The sequence below is a fragment of the Leishmania martiniquensis genome, chromosome 36 (assembly GCF_017916325.1).
Source record: "Leishmania martiniquensis isolate LSCM1 chromosome 36, whole genome shotgun sequence".
Classification (NCBI taxonomy): Eukaryota; Euglenozoa; class Kinetoplastea; order Trypanosomatida; family Trypanosomatidae; genus Leishmania; species Leishmania martiniquensis.
This window is the reverse complement of record NC_090171.1, coordinates 2,373,438-2,392,944: the sequence shown is the minus strand read 5'-3', so window position 1 is coordinate 2,392,944 and position 19,507 is coordinate 2,373,438. Positions and strand designations below refer to the sequence as shown.

General features: G+C 58.9%; 6 protein-coding genes across 6 annotated transcripts; all 6 read left to right on the top strand.

Moving 5' to 3' along the window:
• Positions 1-72: 72 nt before the first annotated feature.
• Positions 73-885, top strand: LSCM1_00656 (uncharacterized protein; the record flags this gene model as incomplete). The annotated part of the gene is made up of 1 exon (XM_067318299.1): positions 73-885. The coding sequence occupies one exon, from the start codon at positions 73-75 to the stop codon at positions 883-885; it is 813 nt and encodes a 270-aa protein (XP_067174404.1).
• A 2,359-nt stretch (positions 886-3,244) lies between these two features.
• LSCM1_00655 (uncharacterized protein) lies at positions 3,245-4,702 on the top strand (the record flags this gene model as incomplete). Its single annotated transcript, XM_067318298.1, has 1 exon — positions 3,245-4,702. One exon carries the CDS (start codon positions 3,245-3,247, stop codon positions 4,700-4,702), a length of 1,458 nt encoding a protein of 485 aa, XP_067174403.1.
• A 1,970-nt stretch (positions 4,703-6,672) lies between these two features.
• LSCM1_00654 (uncharacterized protein) lies at positions 6,673-7,890 on the top strand (the record flags this gene model as incomplete). Its single annotated transcript, XM_067318297.1, has 1 exon — positions 6,673-7,890. The coding sequence occupies one exon, from the start codon at positions 6,673-6,675 to the stop codon at positions 7,888-7,890; it is 1,218 nt and encodes a 405-aa protein (XP_067174402.1).
• A 1,252-nt stretch (positions 7,891-9,142) lies between these two features.
• Positions 9,143-10,246, top strand: LSCM1_00653 (uncharacterized protein; the record flags this gene model as incomplete). Its single annotated transcript, XM_067318296.1, has 1 exon — positions 9,143-10,246. One exon carries the CDS (start codon positions 9,143-9,145, stop codon positions 10,244-10,246), a length of 1,104 nt encoding a protein of 367 aa, XP_067174401.1.
• A 1,269-nt stretch (positions 10,247-11,515) lies between these two features.
• Positions 11,516-12,052, top strand: LSCM1_00652 (uncharacterized protein; the record flags this gene model as incomplete). The annotated part of the gene is made up of 1 exon (XM_067318295.1): positions 11,516-12,052. One exon carries the CDS (start codon positions 11,516-11,518, stop codon positions 12,050-12,052), a length of 537 nt encoding a protein of 178 aa, XP_067174400.1.
• Positions 12,053-14,171: 2,119 nt separating this feature from the next.
• LSCM1_00651 (uncharacterized protein) lies at positions 14,172-16,787 on the top strand (the record flags this gene model as incomplete). The annotated part of the gene is made up of 1 exon (XM_067318294.1): positions 14,172-16,787. The coding sequence occupies one exon, from the start codon at positions 14,172-14,174 to the stop codon at positions 16,785-16,787; it is 2,616 nt and encodes an 871-aa protein (XP_067174399.1).
• Between the last annotated feature and the right edge of the window lie 2,720 nt (positions 16,788-19,507).

Sequence of the window (19,507 nt, the reverse complement as noted above, 5' to 3'; positions counted from 1 at the left end):
CTTTGGCCGCCTAAGCCCACCCCTCTCTCCCTCTACTCAATTGACGCATGTGCGTTCCTTCACGCGGGCCACATGACGACTAAAGACCCCAACGCATTTGAGGCGATCAAGCCGAAACTGACGGCGCAGACGCTGCAAGACATTGAGGGGCTCGACCCTCTCAAGTACGGGTTTGGCCGAGAGGAGTGCTGCGGTCCCATCCCGGCCAAGATTGTTGGCAGCATGAAGCTGCGGGAGCACATTTTTCTGAACACCCATATGCCAGCAACGCAGTGGGACAAGCGTACAGAGAACGTGCCTGGGTTCAAGGAGCTGAGTCATCATCTCAAGCACAAGCACCCCGATGCCAGCTTCACGGTGTCGCATCTCGACAAGGACATGGACGACTCGATTCTGCATTTCAGGGTGGATCATGAAAGGAAGGCGGTCGCCATCACACAGTACAGTGGTGTGTGCGAACCGTATGAGCTGCCGTGGGAGGCGAAAGGTACGCTGGCCGTTGACCGCTCGAGCGAGTACTTCATCTTCATCTGCTCCCACTTCTCGCGTGATGCACGCTGTGGGTACTGCGGCTCCGTTTTAGTCGACCTCTTTCGGCACACCATCCTCGAGAAGATGGGTGCCGATGGGGCGGAGCGAGTGACGGTATACCCGTGCTCGCACGTGGGTGGCCACATCTACGCGGGCAACGTCATCATCTACAGCCGCCACGGTGGCATCTGCTACGGTCTCTTCAGGCCGGAGGATATTCAGGGCGTCGTGGACGCCATCGTGGAGGATCAGGGGTCGATTCCGGGGTCGATGAAGAATCGCATTCGAGGACAGATGGGGGTCGGACGCGAGGAGGGGGAAATGATAGACGTGGGGCGACACGCAAGACAATGAAGCGGCCGCCTCCACGCGAGGGGAAGAGCACTGGCAGGCTAGCCTGTGCTAGCGCCGTACTTCCTATTCGTGCTTCTGCGTGTGCGCCTGACACTTCTGTCTCGAGCAGGATTCTGGGGGCTGCGTGGCGTGGCTGGGTACAGGGTAGGAACGCTTGGCGACTTGTTCTTCTCTGCGTTCCACCCGAGACGTTGTCAGCGTGACTACCGGCACCCTTTTTTTTCTGTTTTCTTGCCGCCGCCCTTCCGCGCGCTTCTCTCGCCGACCTCACCGGTTCCCTTCTCCTCGCAAAGGCCCAACCCCCCTCTGTGGTTGTTGTCGGCGAGGGACGCCGGGCTTCGCTGTCGTGTCACCTGTCTTGACATGGTGGTGGTCGAGTGGCACCGTCTTCTTATGCGCTTTCATTTTTCGCTCGGCCTCCGCCCCTCCCCCCTTCCCCCGTTGTGCTCTGTTTGGTGCCTCTGTTTTGTACACGTCTCCGCGGCGGGGTTACGTCCATCGTGTACGCTTTCATTATATACATAAATATATATGTATGTGTACATGTGAATATGTATACATACGCGTCTGTGTAGGTGTGTATTTTCTTCGCCGAAGCTCGACTCCATCAAGAGCTCTTATCGCCTTCGTTTTTTTCTTTTTGTTTGTTTCATCGCCATTTCTCGGGCGCGCGCGCTCTCTCAGGCTGCTTCGCTCTCCTTACCTCTTTCACCCCTTTCCCTTCGCGGAAGAGGAAAAGGCACTTTTCTTGCGTGGGGCTGCACCTGTACACACATGCATGTACTATGTTGGTTGGTGTGTCCTTCCTCTTTTACCTGTGACGTGCGCCTGCGCACGTGTGCGTGCATACTCTTTTCACATTTTTTTCTCGCTGCTCGGCCTCCCGCGCAAGCTCGACAGCCCCTCTCTCTTGCCTTTTCTTTATTCATGCCCGAGCGCCTCCACCAGCAGCGACCCGCGCTTCTTCTTATTCGACCGTGTCGAAATCTATGCTCGCCTGGGCCACCGCGACGGAGAGGTTTATTCAAAACGGGCAGCGTAGGCTCATCACAAAAGTGCAAGTCTGCCACGCCGCACTGGCCATCCGGGTGCGTCCGTTGTGAAGCAAAGGTGAGGAGAGGGGGGGTGAGGAAAGGAAGCAGATGCACTTGACGCCCACTGGTATCAAGGTTCGCGTAGGCGAGTGGAGGGGTGAGCGTAAGAGAAGCCCCCGGGGGCGACTTGCTGGAGGTGGGCTTCGTTGTGCTTCTGCAGCGATCACGAATTCCAACATCGCATTTTTGCATGCTCCGCTTCTCATGTCCCTTGACAGCACTCGGGCTCGACGTAGAAGAAAACATTTGGAAACGGCGACCTTAGTCTGGAGAGGAAGAGAACTGTGGGTGCTGTAGTGACTTCGTGTGCACAGCGCTCTGCACTTCTGATCCTCTATCCATTCCGTGCTTCATGTCTCGATGGTGTTGCGCGACTGAAAGCATCGGGTGCCTCGCTGAGGTGTACGAAGACCCCCCTGCTGCTGTCGTGGACGGGAGGCTTGTTCGGATAAAATACGGCCACGCCTGAAGAATGAGGAGAGAGTGGGCCAAGAGATAGCAAAGACTCACATGGATTCATTTCAAAGAGCAGAGACTGTTCAATGCGCAGCAAAGAAGCAACAGCGCTCGCATACATGCCGACGCCCCTCATGCATCTCCATTAACTCGGCAGTGTCAAGGTCGAAGTGCGCCGATGAATCACTGGCGGTCTGGTAACCAAAGGACACACGCATGCCTGCGTACGTTCGTGGGGGTGGGTGAGGGGAGCTTTGGTGGCATGCGTTGCTCAACTACCTCCATCGTGGAAGACCATGAAGGAGCTTACCACCGTCTGCTTTAGTCGCACCAATGATGTGGGCCCACGTGCACCTCGCCTGCTTTGTCTCATCAGCACCCTTGCTCGATCCTGCGTTCCACTTTTAAAATGCATTCACCCCACATCGCCCTTTATTTATTTGGTATCCTTTGCTTTACGCGGCCGCCGCAACCGCTTTTGAAGTGTTCATCCCTGCTGCCGTACCACTCGACGTCTGAGCAAGGCAGGGAAACTGTCTTGCTGCTCTCATCTGCAGCTCTATGCGTGCACTCTCTTCTGACAGGCACCTCTTACCCGAATCTTCTAGGAAACCCGCAGAGTTCGCGGCTGCGCAGGCGAGTCGCACGGCTCGCGCTCCCTCGTCTCTTCTGTGCACAACGCCAAAGACTCCCTCTTTCTCGGGCACAGAGAATCTTGGGAGTGCGTCCGGTGCCTTCACTGCTTCTTTTCTAACTTTCTTTTTCTATGCGTTCGTGTGACTCTCGCCTCACAACTCAATGCACCAGTAATGTCGCAGCCGTGTAATGGAATATCGGAGCACCCATACGCGGAGGCAACCTTAGCGTCCGCCAAGCGCACCCCGTCCACACCGCAAACTGCGCCTTCGCCTTGGACCACATCCATCGTTGAGTCAACGGTGGCCTGCACAGAGGACAAGGTTTTTGTTATTGGTGGATTTGATGCATACAAGCAGCGCCTTGTGTCCTACACACGCATGTGGGATGCCGGGACGCACACCTGGACGCGGTTGCCTGACGCCCCGGTCCGTGTTGCCCATGCCAGCGCTGCCGCTGTGCCTGGCGAGGGGTCCATCGTCTTGTTTGGCGGGTGGGACGGTGAGAAGTGCAGCGCGGAGCTGTGGCATCTCCATCCTCGGAGGCCTGACGAGGCCGCTGCGGTTGGGGATGTGGTGCCCCAGCCGGGCCGCGGGGGGGCTGGTGGAGGAGGCTCCGCCGCCAACTCTGTAAACGCGCGCGTGCGGTCGCTGAAAGGGGACGACGAAGCCTTGCTTCAGTGGGATCGGCTGGAGGTCGACCCGCAGCTGTGTGCACGACCGGTGGGGCGATATGGACACGCGGTGGCCTCAGGGGTTTCCGCAGCTGCGTCTCGGTGGAACACTGACCTTCCACAGTCTCCGGCCGCTGGGTCGCTGGAGCCTCGTGATGAGGCGTCGCGATCTGCCGGAGCGGCGGTTGTTCTCTCTGATGTGTCAACGCTGACAGCGATGGAGCCGGTCTTGTATGTCTTTGGAGGAAACGATAGCATATCGCAGCTGAATGACGTATGGCGGCTGTGGCTCGCACCATCATTCCAGCAGCGCGTGGCACTTTGGGAGCGGTTGGAATTCGCTGCTGGCGTCCGCCCATGCCCTCGCGAGGATGCAGTGCTCGCGTTTGACGCGGCTCTCCAGCGCCTCTGGCTGTATGGAGGCCGCACCGCTACCGACGTCCTCGATGACGTGTGGTACCTTTCGCTGTCCAGTGCGTCATCGTCGAGCGGCTCCACGTGGACGCCGGTCTACCCCCTGGGCGGACACTTCTTTGCACCGTCTCGAACGGGCCTGTCACAATGGTTTATGCCCGCCTCCGCAGTGGTAGAACGTGGGAGCCTCTACGTGCTGTTCAGTAACACCCCGACCTCGGCAAAGCACCGCGTTGCGAGCGACCGGGTGCCGCTGTACCGCTTCTGCCTGACTACGTATCAGTGGCTTTTTCTCCCCTTGAGCGAGGAGGAAGTGGCATCGAACCGATCCTCAACCTCCTTGCAAACGTCGCTGCGCTCCACGCCGCAGCCCAGCTCATTTTGCTTTGTTGCCTCGTGCGCGTGCAGCCGCTTTCTCTTTTGGCTGAAGGACGTCGTCGACGACGAATTCTCCGTCTCTCCCAGCACACCCACAGTGGTTCACGTGGAGCTAAACGTGCCGGCGGCCAAATCTGCAAAGCGGCGTGCGGACCGCAGTCGGTAAATATGAGGGGAGCTGCCGCTAACAGTCTTGCCGGAGGGTCTGCCACTGGCGCATGTCGATTTGCATGTGCGTGCTTGCGCTCAGCTAAGACGCATGTTAACCCAACAACGGCAACAAAAACAGTTCACGATTTTTTTGTTTCGGTGCCTTTGGGCGGCTCTCCTTCCCTCCCGCGTGTCAGCTTTGTCGTCCGCCCTTCGCTTGTCGACGCGCCACGATCCGCCTTGTGTTGCTGATCAGTTTCTTCCAGCTGTATGGAGTATACCACCTTTTCTTGCTTTCACTGCTGCATGCAATGAAAATACACACTCATCGATGTTACTGCTGCGATGTCGCTGCCACTCACTCTCGCCCCCTCCCCTTCCCTCTTTCCACCCTCTCACTCATTCACTCAGCCGCCCACCTCACCCCCCTTTTTCTTGTTTTTGGCGCCCCCTCCATCGTCTCTCGCTCCTCTTTGAGTTTGGTCTTGCTCGTGACGAAACGCCGCAACAACAGCAAAGAGGAATGCAGAAGTGGAAGAGGTGGGGTACTTCGTACGTGTAGTTGGCGCGCTGTGTTCTGCCTCTCTTCCCCCTTCCCCCGTCATGGTCTTCATGCCCTCAGCGGCTCCTCGCGCTTTGAAACTCTTTTTGCGGGCAAAGCAGCGTCGACGGAGATCGACTGGGGCCCGCAGAGTGAGTGGGGCTGCGAACAAGGAACGGCAGCAAGGCGACACGATAGACCGCCCCTGATGTGTGCGCTCTGCTTCTTTTTGTTCGCAGCAGGTGTCGCCTCTGCCCTTCTCTTTTTTTTAGTCGTTGCCGCTTTCTCTTCATTTCCTTTGTAGCACCGGCGATTCGTTCCCTCCCCCCTCCGCTGTGTCTGTCTCTTCGCCCTCCTTTCCTCCACACACCCTCTCTTATTTGTTCCTGCGCTTCCTTCCTGCCCTCTGCCCTCGCTGTACACACAGCCCCGCCCCCGCTTCTTACTCCCTATGGACTTGGCTCTCTCGGAGGATCTGTGCGGCGCGGACTGAATGTGCCTTGGCATGCATCTCCCGCTTTCCTCCCTTCTTCTTTCACTCCTTCCCCCTCGTCACCCATGCTAGGCGCGGAAGCCCTCTTCTTCTAAAGCTCCACTGAAAGCCTCCCCTCCCCGCACCTCAAGCGTCAAGAGGAAGCGAGCGCTGTGGGAGGCTAACGATAAAAAAAAGTCGGGGGGTGAGGGGGGGAAGGGGGCTGTAGAGGCAAAATCGAGGCGTGCGAGTGTCATGCTCGATCTCTCAACTGCGTTGCTATTCTCTGCGATGTGCATGTTTCTCTCAGGAGGCATCCTTTGTGCGTGTGCGCGCTTTACTCGACTGCATCTTGGGTGTGCTGTGGTACAGTCCCCCTCCTCCAGCGCTTGTGCGTTCGCCTGCTTCTGGGGGCAGCGAGGCCGCACCGACTGGCATCTTTCTCTTCTCGAATGGAAAACGTGAAGCATCGTGCCACAAAAGTGGCATCAGTGGAACGCACATGTACAGGTGTCTCCCAGGCCTTCAGACCCTCTTTCCCTCTCCTCCTTTCGCAGTGGATCAGGCCAGCGACGTGCGTGACTCGCTGTCATGGCTAATGTGGGCACCTCTGGTTCAACGGGATTTGCTCTGCTACGAATCCGCCGCATCTCGTGTCGGCGACAACTGCTGCTTCTCTGCGTATGTGTAGCTGTGATCACTCTCTCTGCATAGACATGCATGCACGCGCCACGTCTGTGCCCGTGTTTTCTGTGGTCTGTCGCAGTATATCCTGCACTTCCTCTCTCGTCTTCTCTGTCTCTCTGCTTGACGTACGACTGGTGTCCTGCTTCACTGTGTGGTGCCCCCAATTCGTTTCGCTGATGGGGGGACACATCTGTCGGGCTTTAGTTCCCTTTTTTTCGTGCATGTATTCTCTGCCACTCCGGCCATAGCGTATCACCGAGTAGCACACAGCTGCAGGCCGACTGGAATGAACGAGGGTCCGCGAAAGCGTCTGGCGGGTGGTCAGCTGACTCGCGACGACGACGGGGAGGGACGCGCAGATGACGAATTTGTGACGACCCCGCAGGTCGCTGATGATTCGGAAATGGCGAACCGTCGTGTGGTGCGAGTGCGCCGCCTCGAGAGGGGGTCGGCGGCTAGTGCCTATACAGGCGGCCCTTCGCTGTTCAAAGACGTGGCGCTCGCAAGCGATAAGGAGCCGCCCGTCGTTAAGATGTCGTTTGGCGCCAGCAGTGCGAGGAAGGGCACGGCGGCGCCGTCTGCGTTTTCGGCTGCGCGATCACCCTCGAATCCGTCGCCAGCGGTGGGCTTGGCAGCCAATACCACGCCAAGCGGATTCCACTTTGGCGGCAGCACTTCGAGCGCGGCAACTACCGGCTCATCTGCAACACCGACGGCTCCGTTTTCTTTCGGCGAATCGGCCACCAACGTGAGCAGAGCGCCGACCGGGGTCACTGGCAGCTTCTCTTTTGGCAGCGCCTCCGCACCTTTATCGGGAGCGAGCAAGTCGGCGGGCGGCTTCAGTTTCGGGTTTGCTTCCGTCAAGTCCCCGTTGACCACCACAGCGGATGAGACCGCAGCGAAGGAGCTGGCCCCAGAGACGGCCACGGCGCAGCCGAAGGCCCCCGTCTTTGGTGCCGGCTCCTTCAACTTTGGCTCCGCGGTGAACAGTTTCGTTGAGGCACGCAAGAAAATACAGGAGGAGAAGAGTGAAAAGTTGGCGGCCGACGGCGAGGGGCAGGACAGCGGCGACGACGCGCCCAAGGACGACGCTGAAGGCACTGGCTTTGGCAGCGAAATCGTCGAGCAGTCGGCGCGCGACGTTTTGGCCACATCGCCGTCAAAGCTTTTCTTGTTTGAGAAGGGAGAGGGCGAAACGCCAGGCCGCTGGGTAGAGCGTGGGGCCGGAGAGGCGAAACTCATTGCAGAGGAAAAGAAGTCAGAGGCGGGGGTTTATGTTCACCGACTACTGGTGCGCGGCGGCTACGCTCTTAACGCGACTGTCCGCAAGAACCTCTTCACGCTTTCTAAGACAGAGGCGAGGCATCTCATTTTGGCTGTCGCCACCAGCGAGGGTCCGCGCACATACCTACTGAAGCTCACTGGCCCCAACGCCGAGGCCAACACGACGAAGTTTTCTGAGGCGATCAAGAAGATCATGCAGGAGTCCGAGAAAGCGGCTTGATGTGTGGCTGCAGCAGAATGCCCGTCTCTTCGTCTCGTGGTATTTCTCGTGCCTGTGCATTGAGCACGGTGGCTAAGTCTGTCTTCCTGTGCGTTCGTGGAGTTGTAAAGCGTTGTAAGGTGGCATGTGTTTGTGAAGTTGTCGTCGCGCGTATCGGTGCCCTTCATGGAAGCCCGCCACCCCCAATTTCGAACAAGACCATACATAGTACGCTAGGCGTCCTGCTGCTGCCGCACACGGGCGGACGTGAACACCGCTTCCCTGCAACGAGCCACTCAACCGTTTTACCCCTGAAGGAACAGCGGAAACGAGAGCAGCACCAAAAGGGAAGAGGCCCCTTCAAAACACATGAGACAGGATGTGGGTGCGTACAGCTCAGAGTGGGGAGGGCGGGCGAGGGTTTCACGCCCGTATGGCTCGATAAGATCCGCGCCACGCATTCGTGTTTTTCTTCGTTTACAGCCGCCTTCTCTCTCTCTCTCCCTCTCTGCGTTGCCTGAACGTTTGCGCTCCCCCCCGCCCCAACGGATGTCCTGCTTCGAAACCACTTCTCGACAGTGACGCACCGCTCACGTTTGCTGTATCTGAGCCTGCCTGTGTGTGTGCGCGCACGTGATTGGCTACCTTGTGGCAAACATCATCAGACACACGCAAGGATCCATGATGTACCTCTGGTGCCGGTGGTAATTCGCTGTGCTGCACGGATAACTCCCCAACGAACCGCACTACCGCTCACCTCTTTTCCCTCTGTGGGGGTACCGAACACTAAAGAAGAAACTTCTTGCCTTCTGCGGAATAACTAAAGTGCTTCTCTGCTGTCCTTTCCGCTCAACGGCACACCTGCTTGCTGCCTCTTTACCATTGAGTTGTCATCGTTGCGCTTGTGCTTGTGTCCTCGTCGTCGGTGGACGCGCGGCACTGTGCCTTACTACCTGCCCCTCCTCCCTACACACACACATACACACACGTCACACGACGGGCAGGAAACACTTGTCTTTCGAAGAGCCCTCGCCGTACGTCCATTGGCTGACCAGAAGCGTCTGGGAGACGTCCATTTCGTTTAGGGCGCACTGCTCGTGGCCATTGGCACTGCCGTGCAGAGAGGGACGGCAAAAGGCGGGGCCGCGTGTGGCGAGGTGAAGGAGCGGCGTGAGCGTCGCGGAAAACACGAGAAGAAACTCCAAACGGAACAACAGGGGGAACGAAGGAATAGATGGACCTCTTCTTCAGACGCCCACACATTGGCGCGGCGATGCTTTCCTCTTCCTCCCCCGGTGCTGCCCGTCCTGACTTGGCGGAGCCGACGAGCCTCTTCGAGTCGTTGCACGTGCTTCGTTCCGAAAACCCGCATTACAAGGCGATCATACACCCTTCTGCAGAGCAGATTGCCGACCTGAATGCGGTCATCAAGAGCTTGCGGTTGGAGCTGGATGGCGGGGTGGATGAAGCGACAGGAGACGAGACTGCGTACGAGCTGGCTGTAGCGCTGCTGTGGCACTCTGATACGATGCTCATCGAGGAAGGCGTCCAGTTGATGGAGTACTTGTTGAAGAAGCGGTGGGACTATTATTGGATAACGGTGGTACACGATCGACCCGTCTCCGCCGTCGGCAATGACAGAGTTGAGGATGGCGGGGCTGCTTGCACTCAGCTGGTGGAGAGCGTGCCAGACGAGAATGACCTCGACGATGGCGAAGCCAGCGATGACGGACGGAAGAACACATCCGGAAGGCCGGCCGAGTTGCGGTTTGGGGACAGCAGTCGCGCCGTGGAAGTCGAGCATGTTGGCATTCATGACAGATCGAGCAATGCAACGGCCAAGAGCACTGCCCACTCAGAAGCGCAGGCGGTCTTGCGCGGCTCCGCTGTTCAGTTCGCCACGGCCCCCCCACCGCCGGAGGACGAATGTGGATCGGTGCCGCCATCACTGGTGCGTGACCGCGGGCCTCCTTTGGAGGTAACGCCAGGAACGTCAGGGGCGCCAGTCGCCGCCTCCTGCTCCTCTGGTGTTCCTCGTGACTCTACCGCCGGCACACGGCACACGAAAACGCCGTGGTGTGCTTCCTCCAGTAGGGCGGATGCGACAAGCTCAAGCGCAAAAAGTCACTCCTCGACTTGCGGCGATACGCACTCTCATCACGAGCGCCTAGCGAAGTGCTATTACAATCTCGCTGTTGGCTGCACAAAGCTCCGCCACAATGATAAGGCTCTCTTCTATGTCAGCAACATGCTGCGGCTCCGCCCCGATAGTGAAGACGGCCTACTGCTGCGGCGCCTCTTGTGCGCGCGTCTGTACTTGGGAAAAATGTTCATGCTCTCCGTCCCGCTGCTGGCGTTTGGATTGCTTTTTCTGTAGTGTCTGCGTCTGTGTGTGTGTGTGGTGGCGATGGGGTGGCTGCATGGCTGGTGCCGAGGGCGAAGGGGAAGAGGGAGTGCAATTCGCCCGGATTTCGGTGCACCAGCACAGTATGGCCACGTGCTACAGAGGGTAGAGGTGACGGCGGGAAAAAATGTCCGGGTGCTGATCCGCGTGTGAGCTTCTTTGCCTTGATGAGCCCCATTGCCTCTCGTCCCACGTTTCTATCTCCCCCGCTTCTCGCGCCGCTTCAAAACGTTCTTAGGTTGAACAGTTTCTTCTCTCTCTTTCTCTCGGCATTGCCGAAGCTCGCATGGCTTGCGCGCCGGCGGCGCCCGTTTGCGTATCGTTGCCGCATCTGTGGTCCCTCTTCGGCGCTGGTTCCGTAGGCGCTTCCGTTTCACTGTCCCATATCCCGCTGCATCGCTGTTCGTTCTCACGTGGTGGAACACTGGGCTTCTCGCCTGTCTGGTCTCCTTGATCGCTTGACGTTTGCTTTTGTTTGGGACTTTGCCTCACCCCGTCCCTTTTCTCCGTCTCTCTCATCTCGGGAGGGCTTTTTTTTCCTCCCTCAAGTTATTGTTGAATGAAGCGGCGGCAGAAGCCGCATCGGAAAGACTCTGGTCGAACTCCTTCTTCCCCCCCGCGTCTTGTCGATACGTTGCCTGCGCGCCACCCATGGGCTAGTCGTTCCCGGCTGCGTCGGGACGGCTCCTCTCATCGCTCGGCACCTTCCATTTATTTTTAAGCAAGTGAACCATTTCATCTACGCTTGCTGGCAAGCTCGCCTCTATGCACCTGCATCGTGTGAAAGCTGCGCACCACCACAACGTTGATGCATGTATCCTCTCTGCCTCTTCTGCTGCTGATGGGCGCACGTGTGCGCATTCTCATCGTCCTTTGTCAACGCATTCTCTCTTCCGCACACTCTCTGTGCACTTACCACTGCCCCATCACTGACGTTTCTCAGCCGTTGAGAGTAGCGCACGCAACAGAGGAAACGAAAGGAGGGCAGCGAGGGCAGCATCAACGAAAGAGCCACAGCGAACTCGTTAACGCCGGCGTTCGACTCGATTCGGCACTTCTTCTCGGCTACCCGCATATACATATATATATATATATATGGATGTGGACCATTTTTTCTTGGTGCATCTTACACTTATTCATGCCTCTCAGCAGTATCGAATTCAACTGCATAACACAACACTGGCTCACAGCCTCCAAGAGGAATCGCACAGCCATAGTGGGTTCTCGATCGGAACCGGCAACATGCTGCTCTTCTCCATGCCACGGCGGCGTCTGGCCGGCGTCAACTTTCTCTTCAACAGCGGCTCTCTAGTGCGCCGTGGCGTAGTGGCGACATCACACTTTGCAGTGCGAATCGGCGCCTCTCGAGTGGAAACTACGGCACCTCCGCCGTTCTGCGCTGCATTGGTGGCGTGCCTACGGCACAGGAGCACTGTAGCGCAGTCGAGTTGGTGGCGCCTGTCGAAGAGCGCGCGCTCATGGAGGCAAAAGCGAACCGCGTCTTCCTCCAGACCGCCGCAGAGGCGGACTGCTGCGACGCGTCAATCGACTCCGACGTCCACACGGCAGCAAAGAGTCACCGGGGCGAAGACTCGCAAGGGGGCCCGTGGACGGCAGCCGCAGAAGCGTCTAAGTGCCCACCAGCGACAAGCAAAGAAGTACAACAAGCGTGTCGAAGCCATCGCCCGGCTCTGGAAGGCGCAGCAGCAGCAGCAGCACATGCAACTGCAAGGCGCGAGCACGAGCTCGCAGAAGTCTCTTGCGCCACGGAGCACGTGAAGAATTGAATCCACGGGCCCTTTTCGGGGCACTCTCTTCCTTTCTCCCCTCCCCCTCTCTCTCCTTCGGAGCGTGCGTGCCTGCATGTGCTGTTGTGTGCCGCGGCCTCGCTTTTGTGTGTCTCTTGCCAGTGAATTCGCCACTTGGCGCGCTTGGCTGCTCTACATCGGGGTTGCTCGCTTCCTCTGTGTGACGCTTCACGGGGTCTCGTCCACCTTTGGTGTCTTCTGTTTACTTTGACCATCATTTCGTGGGTAGGCGGATATGCGTACCGCGGCTCTGGCTGCGGTGCGCCTGTCAAAGTCTTTACGCTGAATCGCGGGTCTTTCCCTTCTTCTTGCCTGACGTCCACCTTGTTCTGTGACCGGTGCCGTTGGCAGAGCACTCTCGTGCGCGCCTGTCTTTCTAGCGCGCTCTTCTCCCCCCACCCGCATGTCTGTGCTGCCCGCCCCCCTCCGCGACTGCCTCTCGTGGTTGGTATATGGGGCAGGAGTACAGGGGCGATGGCCGTGACGATCGCACCGTGCAGGGGCAAAGGGGAAAGTACAGGCACATCGCCTCTCAGACCACTTGTGCAGTCTCGCACGCTTTTCTCTTCTCCCCTTTTTTCCTTCTCACGCACCATCGGTGAACGGCACTCACGTTAGACGGAAACGGCCGCGCTTCGCTCTTGTACTCGCCTAACTGCTCTTACCCATTCTCCCGTTTGCGGAGTCAAAGTCTCAGCACCGACTCTATCGCAAAAAGAAAAATTAAAGGAAAAGGAAACGGGCGGGCGGGGTGGGGGGACACGCGCGTATCCGCACTCTGCGACTTCGGAATGGGAGTTGACAAGACGCGAGTGAGACTATGCAAAGAACGAAGGCTGCGCATGTGGCACAGTCGACCAATCTCTCTCTCGCTCTCTCTCTGCTATCATTGCATGCGCTCGAGCGCGTGCCGCTCGCAAAGGGCTCACATACCTTTGCTTTCGTCACGTTACGATTTTTGTGGGACGAGAGGAGGCGTCGACTCTGCAACATACGCGCCTCGAAACCAATGACGTGAGCCTTTGCTTCCCCTCCCTCCCTCTCCCTCTTTCTCTCTCTCCCTGCGACTTTTGCTGCGGCCATCACAGCCGAGTCTCACCTCCCTTCTTCCCTCTGTGCCCCCATCCGAACATCTTATCAATCTAAAGTTCCACTTCACCTCCATTCTTCATTCTCCACTTTGCCGGTCAGGTACTCTTTTCAGCCCTTGGATTCTGGAGAACTCGCTGCCTCCCGCGTTCTTGAATCCCCAGACCGGTATACGACGTACTGCCAGCCACACTCACGCGCACTTCCCAACAAGGCGCTCCAATACATTCACAAGGTCACTGAGTAGCCCTCCTACGGTGCACTCTTTTTTTTTTCATCTTCAGTGAGGACGGCACATCTTGATCACACAGTTTCACCTCCCCCCTTCTTTCTATTGCGGAGAGAACGAACGCAGAATACAGCGTCTGTCTGGCGTGGTAAAGAGTGTTGTGCGCTGTGGCCGATCTCCTCTCAAGGCCGATATCCTCATGGGGCCTCCCTTACGTGTGGCCTGTCTATGAATGCCTTCGCGGCTCCTCCGATACCCCTCTCTCACTGACTCTTGTTGTCTAACGTTTGTGTGCCCGTGCACCTACACAAATCCAATCACAAGCGGGGCCCACTTCTCTTCTCTTGTGTGTAGAACTGTCACTCTTCACCCTTCCACCTCAATTTGCTTCTCACCCCGCCATTCACACGCCGCGTGCCCCTCGCTCGGCCCCCACTTTCCACTCTTCTGCCTCCGCTCTCCTCCGCCCCAACTCATTTTCCTCTGCTGCACGACTGCTGCTTGAACAGCACCTCTTCCTATATATTTATATATTTCGTGAAAACGTTCGTGAGACACTCACACCAGCTCCGCAGCTTGCTCCTTCCACTCTGCAGCGAAAGTGCAGCTGAGTTCTTTTCTCGGCAGCCTTGTCCCAGCAGCTTCTCCCTCCCTGTCGCCCCCCTCCCACTCACCCTGCTCTTCCGTAACCGGCCCCTACCTTTTTTTCTCTTCTCTCTGCATATCCTTCCCACCTCATAGACGGTAAAGCATTGAGGATCTCGGTGAATGAATGGCTGATCCGCGACTGTGGCAGGACCCAACCACCGAAGCACCGAGTGCCGGCCTCAGGCGATCGTTTCTCTGCTCCAATGGGCAGCGCAGGAGCAGCATGGCTGGATGCACTGCGCACAGCGTCCGCTGCGGCGCAGCGCGCCAGCAACCGACACCCATCTCGAGAAGACCGTCGCATGCCACCTTGATCCAACGCACCCTATCATCGTCTTTGGTCCTCAGCAGCGACACGGACTTGTCTTCGCTAGATGTGCCACCGATCGACTCCACGGCTGCCGCGGAGATGTTGGTGCCGTCGCCACAATGGGGCGGCACTTCTACTTCTCACTCCCAGCACGGGTGCGGCCAGGTGCCTAGCCTCACCACCTTCTCTTCGGAGCTGCGCACCTCCCTCGACTTCGCACAGCAGCTGGACATCGAGGCAGAGAAAGAGCTGCATGCGCTGTGGTGGGCGCTGTGGTCCGCAACTCATAGCGAGGCTATGCTGAAGAGCGCTCTGCAGAGTAGGCAAACGCAGTGGAACCCATATCGCCCCGTTCGTGGCGGGCCGGAGGTGAAGGCGGAGATTCTGCGCAGCGAAGTGGCCGAATTTCAGGCCATGGTGCCAAGAGACAGCCTGTACATCCGCGGCGTCGCCGTGCTGCCACCGACTTCGTCGTCTACGGGCTCCGTTTCACGCGCGGACTCCAATGCCACAGTCCGCAACCCATGGCCGTCCCCCATCGCACTGTGCGGCTCTGGAGAGCCGCGAAAGACAGTGACCAGCAAACCAACTGTAGCCGAGGAGACACTGGTGATAGACGGACCCTCCGCCATGGGTGTCGTGTCACAGTCTGCACCGGCCACTTCGCCCACTCTTGACTCGCCCGGAGCGGTGGTGCACGACTCCGCTTGGTGGGCGGTGCGCTGCGCGGAGAGTGCGGCGGCGCTCTTTCACTACATTTGGGAGGCTGCCGTTGTTCCCTACTATGCCTCTATGCCTAGTGCTTTTTTCGTGGCTTCGCGGCACAGCGACGGGGCCGCGACGCAGACAAGCGGTTCCCTCCTGTCGTTTGTGCCGCTCCTCGCGGCGCGAGACGACAGGGATTCGAGCGGGCTCGTCACCGCTTTTGGCACAACCCGAGAGGAGGTTCAGAAGACGAGTTGCGACGCGCGCAGGCACCTGTCGCCGCCGCTATCGACCGCGCTGCCGGTGCAGAAGCGCAATCTTTTCAGTCGCGACGATATACAGTTACCATTCGTGGAAACAGCACGCGCGCAGCGCTGTGGAACCAGTGTAGTCTCGCACGTTGTAGCACCTCACGACTTCGACATCTCTGACGACTCACTGGAGGTCGAGGTTCTAGACGAAAACATCGGCAGCAGCATCGGCGGATTGCAGCAGGACACGATGGTGTTCACGGGTAAAAAACACGATCAGAACGCTGCGACTCTCGATCCGGCTGAAACGCGACCCAAACGCAATGGTCAAGAAGGTCACCGTCCTTCCACCGCCTCCGTGCATGGCGCCAACACCACCCTGGTGGAGGTGCGTGCACTTGACAAAGCACCACGAGAATTGACCGAAGCGGCGACTTCTACGGCGCAGCAGCGCGCTGCACTCGATCGCAGTCAGAGTGTATCCATTCCTGCCACCATGACGGTGTCGCACAGCGGCGCTATTGCTATTTCCTCCGCCTCCGCGGGAGGCGCTTTGTTTGGAAAGCCGGCGAGCCGGAGGGAGGTCCCGCTCTTCCTTACCACCGCAAAAGCGCTTACAAACGCACCGAGGGCTTCATCACCGTTAGCGCTGCGCGCGTCGGCACACCAACGGCTTTCCCGGCTACAGCAGCAAACCACAGATGCTGAGGGTGCCGCGTTTCCTGCTGAAGTGACGGCAGCCGAGGTCGACGAAAGGCCTCCGCAGCGAGTCTACCCGGGCTCGGGAACGAGCCAGACGCGGGGCAACCGCGCTGCAGCAAGTTCTGCGCGTGGAAAGGCCTCTTCAGCAGCGCGCATCAACTCCCGCACTGCCTCTGCAGCGCGCGCTTCGCACATGGGCCGCGCAGAGATGTCGCTAGCCACCGGGACAGCCTCGTCCGCTCAGCATGCGCTGCAGCTGCTGGATAAGCGGAGCAGGTCCACACTTCGTTCGCAGGTGCGGCAGCGCAATCCGTCGCCGGTCTCCAACGCAGCCAGGGCAGCGGAGAAGAGCAAGTCGATGATGGCAGAGCTCAGCCCTCCTCAGACGTGTGCTTCGCGTGCCCAACGGCGTGGTATCTTGTCCCCTGTGCAGCTGCCGTTGCACGGCAAGCAGCAGCGAGCAGCCGGACAGGCGAAGAAGCGGGAAGGGTCTGAGACTAGCGCACCGGCGTCTTTCGGTTTGTCTGGAAAGATGCCGCCGAGTGCGCGGCTAGGGCCCCTGCGTGAGGCGGCTGTGCACTCTGCGTCCACGGAGCTGCGGCGGCCAGCGGCGTTGAGTTCAACGGGCATACCAAACGCCAACGTTTTTTCTCCCGCTACGCGCAACACGTCGGTTGGTGCTCGCCGATCAGGGAAGGCACCGCAGCGGTCGCTGTCCAAGTCGAAGTGCGTTCCGGAAACGCAGCAAAGACCCACCACTGCCCAGCGGTAGGACGCACAGGTGCTATATGTTCATAGGGAAGAGGCCGACATGGGAGCGTTATCTTTTGTTTTTATCGGAGGGCTTGCGTTCAGGCAAGGGACCTAAGCTTCTGTGAGATGAGCCGCACTCCAATACCTAATCCTCCATTCCTCGCCACTCACAAGAACGCGACGAGACAACCGCCGACGAAGCAGACCAGCGGACACCGCGGCAGATGCGGGTGTCTGTGAAAAGGTTACTGCCGGCACTCGAGGAGGCCTGCGAGTGTGCGTGTGCCCTCTGTGGCTGCAGACGCGTAGCCGCAGCTGGAGGCATGGCCTTCTCGGGCTGGCGCCTCTCCTTCCGCGCTTTCCTTCCTGATGCGGTTTGGCCATCCGCCATCCTGCTTGCACTTTCATTCGCGCGTTCTAATGTCGGCCATGGTGCGTCCCCCCTCTCTTCCGCTGTTCTCTTCACTCGTGACTATTGCTCCCCTCTCCACATGGCTCTTAACGGCGGTGCTTGCTGCTGCAGCTCACATCCCCCCTCCTCATCCCGGAAGAAGTTCCCAAGAAGCGCATTCATAGATATTTCGGGGGCCGAGGTATTACCTGCACCACCTCGAAGTTGCGTTCCCCCTTTTAGGTGTCGGTCGCACGAACGCTTGGCCTACCCGCGTAAATCGTGACGCACAAAGGTATGGTCTAGGAGGTCGAACAGAACGTCCTTGCATGAGTACCGTGACCGCATGCGTTTATTGTGGCGAGGAAACGACGTTTCCTCTGATGAAGGCGCACCTCGACTGCTGTGAGAAGTGCCCCCTTCCCACAAAGCCTCGGCAACGCTCCCCCTTGAAGCGCCCGGCGCCGGCAGCCCACGGGACGGCCTTGTCGGGCCTCGAATTTTACCACCGGCTGAACAAACTGAGCCGCTTGACTCGCCTGCGCCGCAGCACCAGCAACGGCAAAGACAATCGCCTCACTGCCTCTCCAGGAAAATCGGATCCCACAACGACGCGGCAGCTCCTGCGCTCTCCATCATCGGCCCCCACGGATGTCCCCTCATCCAGTCCCCTTTCACCCGCATCGTCGTGGAACTACGCTTCCGCGGAACCGCGAAGACGCTCTTCGCCTTCCTGGGTGGCCAACTCGGACGTTTTCGGCAGCGCAACCTCACCACCGGCTCCGCCGCCGCCTTCTTCACCTTCGGCTCTTGTCAAGTTGAAAAGCCTAGGCCGTGAAACGGATTTGTCGTCGAGGGGCTCAGGTGCACGTGCGCGTCTATCGTCGTGCACATCGTCTAGCTTTCGGTCCCCTTCACCAGACCGTCTTGCCGCCACCCCTGCTGCATCTCATTGGTCTACCCCAAGCAAGCCGAAAAGTTCCGCTGTCTATCCCACGATGGCAGCTTCCAAGCACTACTCTGGGGCTTCTTGTAGCCCATCAAACGATAGTAAAGCAGAGTCGAGGTTATCCAACCGCCACCCAACGAGCGCTCTCCACGCAGGTTCAGCCAGCGCGCACGGAGGTACGTCGGATGGTAGGACAGCTGCGGCAGGCGACTCGGCACTACCGAGTACCATCGATGAGCTTAGCAGCACACGCTCCGAGGCTCCCACGGGGTCGATTGCGAAAGGTGCTCACGAAGCCCGCGTAGCCGCTTCATCGGCAGATTCGGCTGTTCCGTCTGCGTCATCGTCCCTCCGCCCAATGCCGAAGCTAAGCAGCTTCGCGATTCGCGTGCGTGGCAGCCAAGGGTCCTTATCGTCGGCTGATAAGGCTGCGCAGGGCGGATCTCTTGGGCTGGCGAGGAGGCTGCCCAGCAACGATTGCGCTTCGGACACGCAGCTTCCAAACGATGACGTATACGCGGTATCGTCTCTCCAACCGGTATCGACGGACATCGCGCAGATGAAGGCATCACTACGGCAGATGCAGCAGCTCCTTCAAAAGCAGCAGATGCAGTACGCGTCCCTCGTCCAAGCACACGGGGACCTGCGCCGGCAGGTTGCCGCTCAGCGAGACACTTTCGACGGAATGGCGCGGCGCTCAATGGACAAAGCCACAGCAATAGAGGCTGCGCTTCAGAGACACAGTGAGCAGGGGCGGCGAGAGCTGGCCGCGATGCAGGCAAGTGTGACGTCGCTTTGGGCAAGCTTCTCAGACGTACAGAAGCGTCTCCGCGACGACACTATATCGCCTGCAAAGGTTCTAGAGGCACCACGCCCGCCTGCGATGGCTGCGCGGACACCAATCAGCGTATCGGCACCACCTTCGCCGTCCCTGCAGCATGCTGTGCTCGAGGGCCCGCAGGCCAGGTATGCCTCCCAGCTGGTGAGGACACCACTGGCAACCAACGGCAGCACAGAAAAGCAACAGGAGCCGCCCGCGTCCATCATTGTGCAACGCTCACTCCCAGGTGAGGACAGCGCCTATTACTCTGATATTGCCTCCTTCATTGGGCCGGATGTCGCTGCTATCTCGGCTATGCCCGCGTCGTTACCACCGCGCAAGGGCCCCCCGCCAGCTCCTGCGCCGCCGACTGGCTCGGTGTGGACGAGCGGACTCGTGCACCCACCTGCGTCTTCATCCGTTTCGGCCAGTAGCTTCGTCAGCGTTGGGGTCGCAACTTCAGCAAGCGCTGCACGCGCTCCTCGCTATTCGATGGACGTTCAGCGGCAACCGCGGCACCTCGAGTCCATGGAAAGCCGGGTGTTTTCAACGCTGCTCGCGAAGCCCACCGTGGTCGTG